Source organism: Malurus melanocephalus, unplaced genomic scaffold (assembly GCF_030028575.1).
Source record: "Malurus melanocephalus ecotype Western Australia unplaced genomic scaffold, MMel_1.1 scaffold_1209, whole genome shotgun sequence".
Lineage (NCBI taxonomy): Eukaryota > Metazoa > Chordata > Aves > Passeriformes > Maluridae > Malurus > Malurus melanocephalus.
This window is the reverse complement of record NW_026624441.1, coordinates 70,037-71,322: the sequence shown is the minus strand read 5'-3', so window position 1 is coordinate 71,322 and position 1,286 is coordinate 70,037. Positions and strand designations below refer to the sequence as shown.

General features: G+C 53.7%; 1 protein-coding gene across 1 annotated transcript in view; it reads left to right on the top strand.

Moving 5' to 3' along the window:
- Nucleotides 1-652: 652 nt before the first annotated feature.
- LOC130586565 (CUB and sushi domain-containing protein 2-like) overlaps nt 653-1,286 on the top strand; it is a gene marked incomplete at its 5' end in the record, with an annotated part of 54,308 nt that continues 53,674 nt past the window's right edge. The window contains one exon of the mRNA XM_057387413.1: nt 653-809. Coding sequence (XP_057243396.1) covers nt 653-809 — 157 coding nt within the window. The remainder of the gene's footprint in view (nt 810-1,286) is intronic.

Genomic DNA, 1,286 nt, shown 5'->3' with positions numbered 1-1,286 from the left:
CAGCGTTCCTGGGTTTGGTTGTTCAAGAGCTTGGTGGAACCGCAGAGAAATCCTGGGGTGGGAAGGGACCTTAAAAATGATCCCATTCTGGTGTTCAGAAGTGCAGAGAAATCCTGGAATGATTTGGGATAAGGATCATCYCATTCTGGAGCTTGGTGGAACCACAGAGAAATCCTGGAATGGTTTAGGGTGGAAGGGACCTTAAAGGATCATCCAGTTCCGTGGTGTGAATGGGATGGTTTTCTCCTCATTCTCGTTTTGGAAAATGAGGAATCTCAGCATTCCYGTGTTTGTCTGTTCTGGAGTTCAGTGGAACCTCAAAGAAATCCTGGARTGGTTTGGGGTGGAAGGGCCCTTAAAGGATCATCCCATTCTGGAGCTTGGTGGAACTGCAGAGAAATCCTGGAATGGTTTGGGGTGGGAAGGGACCTTGAAGGATCATCCCGTTCCTTGGGCAGAGTCACCTCCCACCATCCTAGGTGTCTCCCAGCCCCAATGTCCAGCCTGGCCTTGGACACTCCCAGGGAGGGATCCAGGCACTGCCGCCACCTCCCTGGACAGTGATCCCTGGAATTCCACAGGAATTTTCCAGGCTGTGTTTCCTGGAATTCCACAGGAATTTTCCAGGCTGTGTTTCCTGTCTCCCCTTCAGGTGTATGACGGCACCAACAGCTCTGCCCGGCTGCTGGGCACCTTCAGCCGCTCGGAGCTGCTGGGCACCAGCATCAACAGCACGTCCAGCTCCATGTGGCTGGAGTTCATCTCGGATGCTGCCAACACCAGCAAAGGCTTTGAGCTGCAGTTCTCCAGTGAGTGCCGGACCCGGCCGTGCTGGGAATTCCACCCAGGGGGATTTTGGTGCTGCCTGGGTGCAGAGAGTCATTCCCAGGAGATCTTCCACCCCGAGCAGAGCTGGAGGGTGGGAGAGCACAGAATCCTGAGGTTGTTGGGATTGCAGAAGTTCTCTAAGGCCAGCGAGGCTGAGCTGTGCCCCATCCCCGCCTCGGCACTGAGTGAATTCCATCCAGGAATTCCTTGGGCACCTCCAAGGATCGGCACTCCAAATTCCCTTTCCGAGGTCTGACTGCCCTTGCCATGGGGAAATTTTCAGGGTTTCCAAGGGGAAATTCCAGGATTTCCTGCTAATGTCCACCATGGCACAGCCTGAGGCCGTTCCCTCTCCCCCATCCCCTTTTTCCCATGAGATAATTGAACCTTTAGGCTGTGGCGATCCCGAATTTASTAATCCCGAAATTCAGATCAAAGCCAACTTTTTCTCCAACAGT